General features: G+C 35.9%; 1 protein-coding gene across 1 annotated transcript; it reads left to right on the forward strand.

The window, feature by feature from the left end:
- The first annotated feature begins 454 nt into the window (after positions 1-454).
- Positions 455-5,452, forward strand: LOC131027212 (guanine nucleotide-binding protein subunit gamma 2). Its single transcript, XM_057957217.2, has 4 exons — positions 455-1,058; positions 4,868-4,920; positions 5,021-5,065; positions 5,167-5,452. The coding sequence occupies exons 1-4, from the start codon at positions 918-920 to the stop codon at positions 5,246-5,248; spliced, it is 321 nt and encodes a 106-aa protein (XP_057813200.1). The 5' UTR covers positions 455-917; the 3' UTR covers positions 5,249-5,452.
- The last annotated feature ends 5,598 nt before the right edge of the window (positions 5,453-11,050 follow it).

Consider the following 11,050-nt stretch of genomic DNA (forward strand, 5'->3'; position numbering starts at 1 on the left):
ATAAAAAAAATGAATACCACTTCAATTTTAAAAACAATTGAAAATAAATAAATAATGTGACAAAAAATAAACTTCACAAATAGAGTTGACCGTCCAATTTAGGTCTTGAACATTGATTTAGATTTCATCATTTCCACCATCACGAATACCAATTACAAACTACAAATGATCATGAACTCAAATCACAACTTCGCCAATTACAAACTACAAATGATCCTTATCATAGACTCAAATCACAACTTCAGTTATAACATCCAATCATGAATACCATGCTCTTAAAATTTAAGTATTATGCTTCACCAGCTTCAAACTGATAAAAGCTTGTTGAAAAGCAGAGTTTCCTCAAAATTCTTGGTCAATACTTCATAAACAACAAAATGTTGTTCACAGTTTACTAAAATTATCAAGCCTTTTATCAGTGACCAAACAAGAAACCTTCACTCAACCATTTAGAAAAGGACAATAGCTTTTGCCCTTTGTTTGAGTGTTTTCACAACAAAAGTCCAAAGCAAACATGGGGAAAATGCACAAACCTCTCCTTCCCTGAAACACCCTGTTTAGTATTTCGTAACTAATTAACGTTGGAAGAAAAAAAAGGGGAAAAAGCCCATGAACCGTGTTTCAGGCATGTGCCTAGATTCTTCTACAAAAGTGATGCGGAGAAATTAACTGGAAATCACCAGCTTGGCAAGCATTCAATTTGAAATTTACAAGGAGCCCAGTATTTTTTAATTTGACCCTCTAATAGCCATAGCCTTCACCACACGGACTCTCTTTTTACTGCATTGCTTTCATTGGCCCAACAAAGATGGATCTGCCATACAGGAACAAGATTTCCCTTCTCATTTAGCAACCTTAAAGTTCTGGCTTATTCATACTTATCAGGCAAAGTGAGAGGAAACACACAGCAATAGGAGATGCAGGATCAGTCAAGGAACATCCCCTTTATAGGAAGGCTGGAGCCCAGGCCAATTCCCACCACCACCCTAGATTTACGTGGAAAGCATCGCAGGATTGCAGAGCTGAACCGCTTAGAACAAGAGATCAAGCTTTTGAAGGTAAGTAACGCTCCCTCCTGTAATCTTGCCTGTTAATTGCTCCCGTCTAACTTGTCCGCCCAATTGTCTTCTCTTAGATTAGACCTTTCTTCTATGTCATTTTAAAACCCATTCTCTGCTGCCCAATTCCATGCTTTGATTCAGTAGCAGAATTACTCTCTGGGTTCATGGCAAGAACCATATTGGATAAATGATTCTTTTGAATTTTACCTCAAACCTAATAAGCTCAACAGCCGGGGCTTTATGGCCAGCTGCTAGTTTCAAATTGAGGCTTAGATTCATACCATGGGCAGGAGAAAGCAGGACATGGCTATGTAATTCTTGATCTCCATCTTCTGGCTTCAATGCCCATTCTTGATACTTCTAAATTTAAACCAAAGAATCAGAGTTGACTCAGCACTCTGGCAATAAAAATGCAAATTAACATGGTAAGGAGTTGAAATTTTGTTGTTGGCTTTGGTGTAAAGTTGATAATGTGTTTCAAAATTGGCAATAGCTAGTTTAAAGATATAACTTTGTTTGTAAACCAAGTAATCCTGCCCTGAGCATCTGGCTCTTTATGGGAGGCATTTCCTAGCGATCCCACAGAGAGGGTTTCCAGTAAATAGTTTTATGGGATGTGAAATTTTCAGCTCCTCTATGGGCTGTTAGCGGTTTCCACGTAACATTACCAAAAACCAAAGATCTACTAAACGTGTGTTTCTAACTTTCAGAGCAGCCTTACAACAGCCGCTGGAAGTTTCCCTTCTAAACAGTAGTCACTGAATTTTTTAGGGTAAGATTCCAATTTTTTTTCATTTTATGAAGTAACTATATTCATGGGATCAAGTGCAGTATAAAAATTGGAGTGATGTTGCCCCTTAAGGGATCTCATTATTATCCCAAAAATGAAACACCTTCCTGGTATTGGTTGGGCATTTATTTGATTTTTGTCATATCACTGACATCATGGAGGTCATTCAGATATTATTAGAGTTTGAAGTTCATTGATTTGTATCAAGGTCCTGTGATATAGGCTTATTTTATTTTAAATAAAAAAGAAAAAAATGATTTGGCAATTATTGAAACATTTGAGAGGTAGCAAGCCTCAACAGTAGTGTTCAAATTATGGTGGCAGTCAGGGAATGCACCATTAAAATTAGGATTTTACCAGGAAGGGCACCCTAGACTAAAAGGTATATCTTGTCCAGCAAAAATCTTCCAGAGACTGCACCCGGCTGAGCCTTGCCTTTGACCCTATTATAATTTCTGGGATTCTACAATGCAGGGTCCAGCTTGGCAGGGTTAAAGTTGCAGCCAGAACTGTGGTAGTTGCTCTGCCTTTAGGCTACACCTGCCAGACTTATGTCATAGGGCCCTTGTTAGCACTTTGCTTAATTTATTTACTTTCTTTATCTTTAGTAGTTGTTGAATGCTGTTGTATTTTTATTTTTTTATGTACAGAGAGTTTCTGCAGCAAGCCTAAACACTATCGTTCAACTTATAGAGGCAGTCAAGGAGTGCACCAGTCAAACATGCATTATACCCAGGAACAGCACCCTAGACTAAGGGGCATCTTCTCTGTCAAAATTCACCCGGTGGCTGCACCTGAACATGCCTTGTTGTTGACCCCATTATAATTTCTGGGCTGCAGTAGTGCAGGGAAGGGGGTAAGCTTGGCAGGGTTCAGCTCCAAACCAGCGTTGTGGTAATTGCCATGCCTTTAGTCTATGCTCATGGGACATATGACATACGGTCCTTGATAGCAATTTCCCCGATTCATTTATATTCTTTATTTTGAGTAGTTGTTCAATGTTATGTTATATTTTTAGCGCACACATGGCCTTTCACAAGCAGATGTTGAAATGAAAAGTTAAGCTTGAGTTCTATGCCAAGCTATCTAGTACTTGAGGCTTGTGAGTTACATATGAATTAGAATGTCATGCCATTGGAAAATATAGGTTCGAACCAGTTGATAGTGATTGAGATATGAAGATTGTGAGTTTGTCTTCCAGTAACTATACTTCTACCCGTAATTCTCCAACAAAGACCAAGTCGAGTTTGCTCTGAGTTCTGTCATAAACATGATAAAATTACATATTTGAAAATGCTCAAATAGGATAATATAGTAATATTTGGAAAGAGCAATCATGCAAGGCATGGAGAAAGTCACCACAATAACATCCTTGTACTTAAGAATTTGTAGGTCATGCAAACAAATATGGCAGTAAAGATGAGCAACAGACAATTTTGATTTTTCTGCCTGTAACAACAGATCCTACGAATTTCAGGTGCTCAGCAATACACAGGTCCTTTTCAGTAACTATTAGCGACTGAGAAGATTGGAAAATTAGGAAGGTTAAAAATAGAAAGAACATAGAACCAGATTGCTATACACTGAAAACATATGCCTTATGTCCAGTCGACCATATTTTTGTGAGTGAATTTTTTTCTTTATGTCCTAATTCTGAAGACATTCAAGAATTTTAATTTTCCCCTAAATCAGATAATTGTAAATTATAATATAGAGAATCAACACAAAATCAGTTGCTCTTTCAATACCATTACACCCTGTATCTTAGGGCCCCCTTGATGGCATTGGGAAAATGGGGGGTTTAGTAGTTAGATTATATTGGTATTTTTGCAAGTCACTAGTAGCTTGGATCTCTATAGAAGGATCATTGGCTCAAGTTGTCACTCTGAGCTAGTGGAGGATATAATATGAGTTTTCTTACCATCTAATACATTCTGTTATTGTATGTAAATTTCTGGAAGTGGAGTGCTGGAATATTGCTGAACCGTGTACAACTGATTCTGAGATGAGAGACTTGGTAATTCAATGTGAAGAGGACTTTCGACTTCCAACATATTTACTTCAGCTACTCTGACCATATGTGGATAAGAAAGAGGAATTTCTCTCTCAACTGGACAGAACTAAAGTAATAAGCATAGATGTAAGTCAGCAAATGCAACACAGAAGTTACTAAAATGTTGTCCAATTCCTTCTCTTTAGTGCTTAAGCAAAAGGTGGCTGATTTTACAGCCTTTTATTTTTGTTCCATTGTAGCCATCTGACAGACAATAGGAGTTGAGGGAATCTCAATCTCAAAATATAAATTGGAAATACCTGCAGAGAACTAAGTTTCCTTTTAAAAAGTGCTGCAATCACATCATAAACCAATGAACTAGTTTTTGTTTCAAGACTCAAAATAGCTTATTGTTGAGGATGGTGATGTGTTACACCATACACCAAGGTTCAAATCTCTGGAGGTGCAATTGGGTCAGGTTCAAGTTATGGTTGACTTGGACAGAATGAGTCACCTTGCTCATAGCAGCTTAACAAAGGGAGGTAACTGATATAGGCGTATGCTTACTCAACATGTCTGACATAGGCGTATGCTTACTCAACATGTTGTGATTGACTTAAGGGCACAGATGCTAATATCTATGCAATCCATAAAAATTAGCTTAATTGGAAATTCTTCATGTCACATTAACTTTTATAATCAAGTTTCATTAAATCTATTAAGGGCACAGATTCCAATATCTATGTAATCCATAAAAAATAGCTTAATTGGAAATTCTTCATGTCACATTAAAAAATAGCTACAGATTCCAATATCTATGTAATCCATAAAAAATAGCTTAATTGGAAATTCTTCATGTCACATTAACTTTTATAATCAAGTTTCAGTAAATCTATTCCTATTTCTTTCGTACTTGGAAATCTTCAATGGTTTTTGTTGCATGGTCTCAACTTCTGAGCTTAAGCACCATTGACAGGCAATCATAACCTTTTCCTTGGTTGAAACGTTTGACATTGTATGCAGGAAGAATTGGACGAATTGGAACATACAGTGGAAGCATCAACAGTTTGCAAGGAGTATGCCATTCATTTTCTTTAAGTTACTTTATTAGATAATTTGGACTAAATAATAGTTTTGTTACTGCCAGTCAGATTCTGATTTGGACTTCTTTCACAGGGTACTACATACTGTTGAGAACAGACCAGATCCCCTTCTTCCTATGTAAGGAATACATTGGCAGAAAGTTCATGCCCTCATCAAAATCATTGTTTGAAGAATGCTGAATTTCAGTCTGCTAATCTTTTTTTCTTGCTTATCTGCAGCACTGTTGGTCCAGAAAATACTCAATGGAATCACTGGTTTGAGGGAGATACAGTCTCTCAAAGTTGCTGTTGTGGCCTATGATGATTTTCAATACCCTGCCTGCCTGGAGAAATCAAATTCTCTAGTTGAGTGTTTTGTATAGTTCAGAAAGCGAAGAAGTATGCTTTTTCTGTATTCCTACAAATGATTTCGTGTGTTTCTAATCTGCCATAAAATAAACTGTTTTCATCTCTGCATACTTAATTTTTGCTTCAAATTTATATATACCTTCATTTTTGTACTCAATTTATGTGCCAAGGGCTGGAAAAAGCAAAAAATGAAGAGAAGGTTAATAGTATCAGTGAAAATGTTGTACTTTGTGTATTTAATGCCTACCAAAAATTAATTTCTACAATGGGAACCGATTCTTATTTTTTCTTTCATAAAATGGATACAAGTCTGTTACATAGATATTTGCATCTCTGTCCGTAAGTAGCTCGTTACAACATGCAGAGTAAGTGTTCACCTATACCAGAAGTCTTTAGGCTAAGTGACCTGGGATTGCCCTCTCTATATTGAGTGTTTCTAGGAGGTTTCTCATAATATCCTTCCAATGTGCTAAACAGTTATCCATCTTTCATGAAACTTGTTAGGTCAAAAACATGTGATTAATTGTACTGCTTCATCACACGAGTTCTATATAAAGCAAGAATGTGGTGTTTAATAATTGACTACCAACTGTTCACTGACCTATAACAAGATGTAATAACACCTAACTTTCCTTCTCATTACTACATCATGTTTCTTATTAGGGTAAGGGTACCCATAACTAAAGTGGTACTAACACAATAATCCAAACACCCATTTGTTGAACTATGAGTCAGTCAATAGTTCACCAAGTAATTAAAGTTTACGGACTAGGACAGAGTAGAATCTATTCCCTACAAAATTAGGGACACATCAATTGTTCACATTAGTGGAATGGCCTTACAAAACTCTGAAACAATGATAGGAACACATGCTATACATCATTGAAGTTCTTTAATAGGGACACACATTGTCAACAACAATGATCTTACAATAAATGTGGATAGAGACACACATACTATCCACAAGTACAATTCACTATCATGACTGCCAAAATTTCATTGTCTTTGTTACCATAGCTTTTTCACCTCTACTAAAATTTTGGATCAGAAGTACCAACATAAAACCCCTTGATCTAAAGGGGAAAAAATATGAACATTTGGAGCCTCTCACGAAGTATACCCAATCTTTGAATGAGAAGCTAACTTGAGATGATAATGGTCCTCCATTCTCTTCATGTGTCCACCAATTTCTTCGACCCTTGTAGGTTCTAATAACTAGGTATATCATAAGAATCTCCAAAATATTTGAAAACACAAACGCAAAGTGCGATGGCAAAAATGGAGTTTTTTAAATTTTAAGGTGGTTGTAATGAAATAACTTGCACGAATGAGGGACGATATAAAATGTGCTGCAAATTATTTATAATAGTTGAAAGTAGTAAGCCACTTCGAAGGGGCAAACCTCCAAATAACTCCAATGAGAACACACTTCACAATATGATGATAAAATAAGACTCACTACCTCTTATATATACACTACTTATGCCTAAGATATCACCTAAGATATGACCACTTCGAGGGGTCAGTTTCCTTACGGAATATTGTGCCAATGCCTGCTTCGCTATCCCGGGGTATAGGACTGGACTTTACCGCTACCCTTTTACCTTTCTGTCTTAGCCATGCCTTTGCTATTCCCTATCTCAATGTTGATTGGGTGGTCCATAGAATTATCGGGGAAGATTAGTTATTTGCTAATCCCTTCGCTCCCCCCTTAGTGGTTGTGTCGTGGCTGGCGTCAATGGTTATGGATTTATCCGACTCGTCAGACCTCACCAAACTCTTAATTGGCTCCTTAGCACACACCTCCCTGTTCACATGGGAGGAATTAAATTCTCGGCTTGCCAACCATGACATTCTCAATGGTGATGCAAGGATTGGTGGGGTCTTGAACAGGGTTGACATTATGCAGGATTTGGTTGCAAGGTCGGTTTATATTTCCCTCATGAATGGTCTGAGATATACTTCTCTTGCCCCTTTCCTTCACTGGATGCAATCATTTGCGGCTCAAATTGGGGAACCTCTGTTCTCAGAGACAATCTCTAAATTCAATGCGCTGTGGGAACTATATTCTCATGCTCTGATTGACCCCCGCGACCATTGGCTCTCTTTTCCTCTTCCAACAGACATTGCCTCGTCTCAAGAGTCAGGAAATGGGTTTTAAATTTTTGAATGAAGGCCTTTAGCACCATTTTTGCTCGATGATTGGGTAAGCTTCATCAACTCTGCTCTCTGTCTCAAAGCTTCAGCTGTAGTTCTTCCTTTTGGGCTTGGTTCGAAATCAAGAGTACAACCTATTTTGGATAATGGTCGGGGAAGGTTTTGGAGCTACATGGGTCTTTTGGTTGTCGTCCATTGCTTGTTGTTCCAGCCAATGCTTCCCAACTATTCTATCTCGATGTTTCGCCATGCGTGCCCTGATTTTGATAGGTTTTTGAAAAATTGATCTTGGGTCTGTGGCAAAGGTATTTCATTTGGCCCATTTCTTTCAGATTGGCACTTTGCATTTGTGCTTGGCTAGTAGCTCGAATAGTAGATATAATTTTAGCAATTGACCTTCTGCTCTTGTAATAGAGATCCAGCTATATGGTGTTTTGATATGGCCTGTATATTGTCATATCTGGGTTGTTTGTCATCCTTTTTTGTTAGTGGATGGCTCTTCAGATTAGATGCCTTGTTTAGTTCGAATCTAAGATTTGAGGGTGTTCTTTCCCCTCAGCTGTTTTTTCTCCTATGTAAACTTCTTTTTATAATATTAATATATTATAGGCCTTGGCCTTTTGTTTAAAAAAAATAAAAATTACCTATTTGTAGAATTTAAAAACACACATGTCCAGCCAATGTGTTGTTGTAAATTCATCCTTTCACCTACAACAAAATGAGTTATTCCAACCCTCAAACAAAACTACGCCCAGTTCTTCCCGCTTGCCAAAATCTAGAAGTTTTCTTCTTCAATTTTTTCTTTTTCATGAAAACCCCTTCTTCCCCAAAACTCCCTCACTCCAAAGCTGCACACCAAGAAGTGTTATGCCTAGCATGAAAAGAGGCACCCAAAATCATTGATTGCAAACTAATTGAAATTTGCCAATTTTAGAGCCATTTTGGGACTCCACACCTCACAAGTAGTGGCTCTTGTAGACAATTAAAATTGTCCTGTTATTAACATCGCTAATTATTCTTCTATATTAATTAAATATTTTTTTATTATTTAATTAATCTAATTTTATTCGTCTAAATTAATATTCATCTTTTTCAACATAAACTAATTATTCAAATTTCACTCAAATCATTTAATCAATTAACGTTTCCTCTCGAAAATTAATTAAATAATTTTATTATTTAATTAATTATGATTTACCTTAATTAAATTATTTTTATTATTTAATTAAGTTCAATTTCTATTTTTCCATAGTTAAATAAGTTCTTTAAATTATTTAATTATCTAATTATGTCCTCCAAATTAAATAAATTTCATAAATCTATTTAATTTAATTTCCCTCCATTTCAAATAATTCAAATCTCCTCAAATTCAAATTTCTTCTTATTAATTTGCATTTCATTTGGTTTTCTTCTAATTAATTTCATTTCTTATTAATTTGCATTTCATTTGGCATTTTCGAAAATCAAAATTCAAATTAAATTGCATTTCATGCTAATTTCGTATAGCACATGCCAAAATTCTTATTGCCACAAACATCTAGTCAACTCTCAATCAACATTTTTTGACTAACCGGTTAACTCTCAATGTCATTCTTCTAACTGATGAATCAATTTAGCTAACAAATCAATTAATTTAGTCTTCCAATCAATCAATCTTGTTAACTATTCAATCAAATCCCTTGACTGATCAATTAATTATGTTCAGTTCCCAATCAAACCAGTTAATTCCTCAATCAAATTAGTTGATCTATTAATCAGACTCAATTAGCATGAACAATTCTCTCCCACCAACTTGTCACATGAAATTTCAATTGTTGATCAATTCAGTTCTCAAATGAATCTCAACCATCCAAATCATCCTTCTAAAATCATAAATTCAGTATCAATTTCCCCTTTTCAGCAACCACTATCTTCGAATTCTTGTGTCATTATCCTGCAAGTTTTCATAGCACTACTTTGAGAGCCAACATACCACAAGAAGCAAAAGATCAATGGAAGCGACACGCTCAAATGAAATAAGGGGTTTTTTCTAATATTTTATTTAGTTTCTTATCGAATTAACGAGCATACTTTCATTGCGTATCATTTTGGAATTAGTTAATTAGAATTGGTTTTACTAGTTAACCTATTTGATCTAATTAGCGAATTAATGATGAATTTCCATGCTTACATTTTTGGTGAATCCGACGTGAAAATAGCGTACTGATCGTCTGAATTTTTGTGTATTTTGCAGATTACAGAATTGGATTTCCACACATAACCCTAGAATTTTGCATTCGCCTATAACCCATTTCACATTTGCATATGCCTTGTTTCGTTTTTGTTAGTTTCCTATTCCACATTTGTACAACGGATATTTCACATATGTTAGGTAAAATGAAATAGGTATAAATAATCTATTGTTTGGTTTTTGCATTTCTGAATTACAATCTATCAAATTTTAACTTCTGCTTAAGGATGAAAATTATGGTAAAATGCCTCGTAGAACAAAAGTTAGATTCTCAAGCTACCATTGAAAAGTAGAAGAGAAGAGAATAAAGAAACAATTCTAGCAAATCCTGTGAGCGAAACAATCACTCAAGGAACCCATCGAATACATTGAACTCACTAAATATCAGATGTGTGTTGTCTTATACTCAAAATTAGAACTTGCACTCGAGACCAATCATATTGTTCTTACTTTACCTCATTTTCTAGAAACTTATAAATTTTGGTTTTGCATGTTTTGGATTAGAGAAAAAGCAGGTTTTGAAGGGACACAAAACCCTTTACAAAAAAGATCAGTTTGGACTTAACAAGATATTAAGCCAAAACAGATCACTACAAATAAACAGCCTCATAGAAACATATTCAGTAAAACATCAATGGGGTAAAACATCAATGGGGTACAGACAAAACCGAAAGAGGGTTTAACCAACAAGCACCCACAACTTGAACAAAAGCTGCACAAAAAACCAACAAGCAGCCAAAAACCAAGGAAAGGGCCAGAGAAAACTCCAGCCCAATCACCCATAGCCAGGGACCCTCAAGATTTACCTTTAGTACTGCCCTTTTGGGAATGAAGAGTCATGCCAAAAGAGGGTGTATGCGTCTTAGATTTATTTCCCTTAACAGTTATCCAACCCTCTTCCACCTTAGAAACCCAGTTTTGCATGTTTTCGTATCTGGCAATAAAAAATTTCAAATTCGTTCATAATCCATTTCACATTTGTAGGTACCTTATTTCACATTTGTTAGTTATTATTCCACATTTGTCTAATTAGGACTTCACATTCGAGTGACAAAATAAAAAAAAATTGTTTTTTGTTTCCGTCGACATGTTCTATTTTTCTGTTGATTACTAATGCCTTATGTCCAGTGTGTGGCAAACAATCTATCGAAGACCAAAAACTCATAAAACTACTAATCCAGTGTTTCTGCAGGGGTAGTGTAGGAAACTGTGTTTGTGATTTTTGTAGATTAGCAAACACTTCGTTTTGTGCTCTAAAATGAACAATATGTTTGAAGTGTCTAGGGCATATGCCCACTTTGTTTAAACCCTCTTAGAGAGCCTACCTAGAGAAGTGATGACTCTAGGGAATGACTCAAGCAATACTTT

This window comes from Cryptomeria japonica, chromosome 2 (genome assembly GCF_030272615.1).
Source record: "Cryptomeria japonica chromosome 2, Sugi_1.0, whole genome shotgun sequence".
Classification (NCBI taxonomy): domain Eukaryota; kingdom Viridiplantae; phylum Streptophyta; class Pinopsida; order Cupressales; family Cupressaceae; genus Cryptomeria; species Cryptomeria japonica.